This window comes from Penaeus monodon, chromosome 25 (genome assembly GCF_015228065.2).
Source record: "Penaeus monodon isolate SGIC_2016 chromosome 25, NSTDA_Pmon_1, whole genome shotgun sequence".
Classification (NCBI taxonomy): domain Eukaryota; kingdom Metazoa; phylum Arthropoda; class Malacostraca; order Decapoda; family Penaeidae; genus Penaeus; species Penaeus monodon.
This window is the reverse complement of record NC_051410.1, coordinates 38,254,043-38,256,046: the sequence shown is the minus strand read 5'-3', so window position 1 is coordinate 38,256,046 and position 2,004 is coordinate 38,254,043. Positions and strand designations below refer to the sequence as shown.

The 2,004-nt window shown below is 44.7% G+C and overlaps 1 protein-coding gene across 1 annotated transcript in view; it reads left to right on the top strand.

The window, feature by feature from the left end:
* The window catches only part of LOC119589226, a gene marked incomplete at its 5' end in the record, with an annotated part of 73,080 nt that overhangs the window by 68,382 nt on the left and 2,694 nt on the right, over window positions 1-2,004 (top strand). The window contains 4 exon segments of the mRNA XM_037937831.1: window positions 39-224; window positions 569-710; window positions 1,211-1,411; window positions 1,745-1,827. Of these exon segments, the coding sequence (XP_037793759.1) occupies window positions 39-224; window positions 569-710; window positions 1,211-1,411; window positions 1,745-1,827 (612 nt within the window).

Sequence of the window (2,004 nt, the reverse complement as noted above, 5' to 3'; positions counted from 1 at the left end):
ACATTACACACGCGAATCTAACGACTCCCCCCCCGCAGGTTGTGGTGCACGAGAGGGACACGGGCGTGACCCACAACGTCAGCGTCCTGGGAGAGCTGACGTCCCTCACGCTGCCCAACGTGACGTCCTCCCGAGTGAGCGTGACCCTGACGGCGGCCACCCTCAAGGGCTTCGGTCCTTCGTCGCCCCCTGCGAGGCTCGATCTGCTCATGGCCCACTACAAGGTTATTTTAATGCTTCGTGTCATATCGCCGGGTTTAGTTTGCTTTTTTTATGGATGGGTGTTAAATAGCCGGATTTCGTTTGCTTTTTTTATGGATGGGTGTTATTTTCTGATGAATCTGGTGTGAATTGTTTTTTTTTTTTAAATTATTCACTTTTATTTGTATCTCATTTTTCTGGTGTTAACTAAGGCCGTGTTATGGACTAGTATTTCTATCTCATTCATCTGTTGTTAACGAAGGTTATTTTACGGATTGGTATTCCTATCCCGTCCATCTGGTGCTAACTAAAGCATGTTAAGGCATCAGCGGGGGTACTACAAGGAGTATATATTCCTCGTCTTCAGGAACCTGGTGTAGGTGTGGGCGTGGTGAGGTCGGCCTGGTTCCTGGTGCTGGCGGGCGGTGCTGTGGCCATGCTGGTGGTCGTCGTGTCCTGCACCGTGACGGCGAGGTGGTGCGCTAGAGGGCTTCAGGCACTGCCCAGGGGTAAGTTTAAAGCCCCTTTTGTTTACTGATCGAGACGGAGAACAGAAAAAGAGAAAAAAAATGTATCGTTTTATTGTTTTCAAATATTCGGCCTTCAAGCGCTGGCCAGGAGTAACTTTGAAATCCCTTTTGAATACTGATGAAGGCAGTGAACAGGAAAAAGAAATCACGATATGTACAATTTTATTGTTTTCAAATAACAACAACTGTAGGCCTTAGGACATCGCCCGGGGATAAATTCAAAACCCTTTCGGCTACTTATAAAGACACTTAATAGAAAAAATACAGTACATGTATCATTTTATTCTGTTTTCAAATATTAATAACTCGAGGCCTTTAAGCACTGCCCACGAGTAAGTTTAAAGTCCCTTTAGCTTAAAACTAGTAAAGGCAGCGAACAGAAAGAAACAGTGTATGTATCCTCACGTATAATTCTATCCAGTTCATGTATAATTCTATCCTATTCGATCCCTTTTCATATACATCAGTTTCTTTTTCAGACGTAAGCAAGAACAAGGTGTGCAGCACAGGCGACCCCTGGGGAGACGTGGGAGGTCTGTGGGCTGTGGAGTCGGACGAGCTGCACTCAGACAAGTCCGAGAAGAAGCTCCTGACCTCGAACGGCTCCGCCACCGCTGATTACGCAGAGGTGGATGCTGGGTCACTCAGGGTCAATGACGACCTCAGCAAAAGCAGGCTAGGTGAGTGGTACTACTGACTTGCTTATCTGCTTAGACTTAAACTTGTTTACTTAAGACTTAAGATAATTTCCTTAAGACTTAAACTCAATTGCTTAAGACTCAAATTTATCTCTTTAAGACTTAAACGCTTTACGTAGACTTAAACTTACTTACTCAATTACATTAGACTTGACTCATTATTCACTCAAGACTTATAAAAGCAACACCAGGACCTTAGCTAGTATTGGCATGTCCCCTCTCCCTCCCCCCCCTCTTACCTCGCCTAAATCACCCTCAGGAATACTTTTCTGCGAACCTGATCCAGTGTGCTGATACCTGACCCTTACCTTTCAGAGCCGTGGACGCAAGGGCTTCTCTGCCCCTCCCCTTCCCCCTCCAGGACGTCTAGCGTCTCTCAACGCACGAAGCACACGCAGGTGAACAGAACGTATTGTATTGTAAAGTGTAGTGCATTCATAAATAAGACTAACAACTTGTATGTCTTGCATTGGGTTGTATTATAGAATAAAACTAACAATCTGTATGCCTTATACTGTGATGCTTTGTTATAAGAACTAACAACCTGTACTGTAATGTTTCATAAAAAACTAATT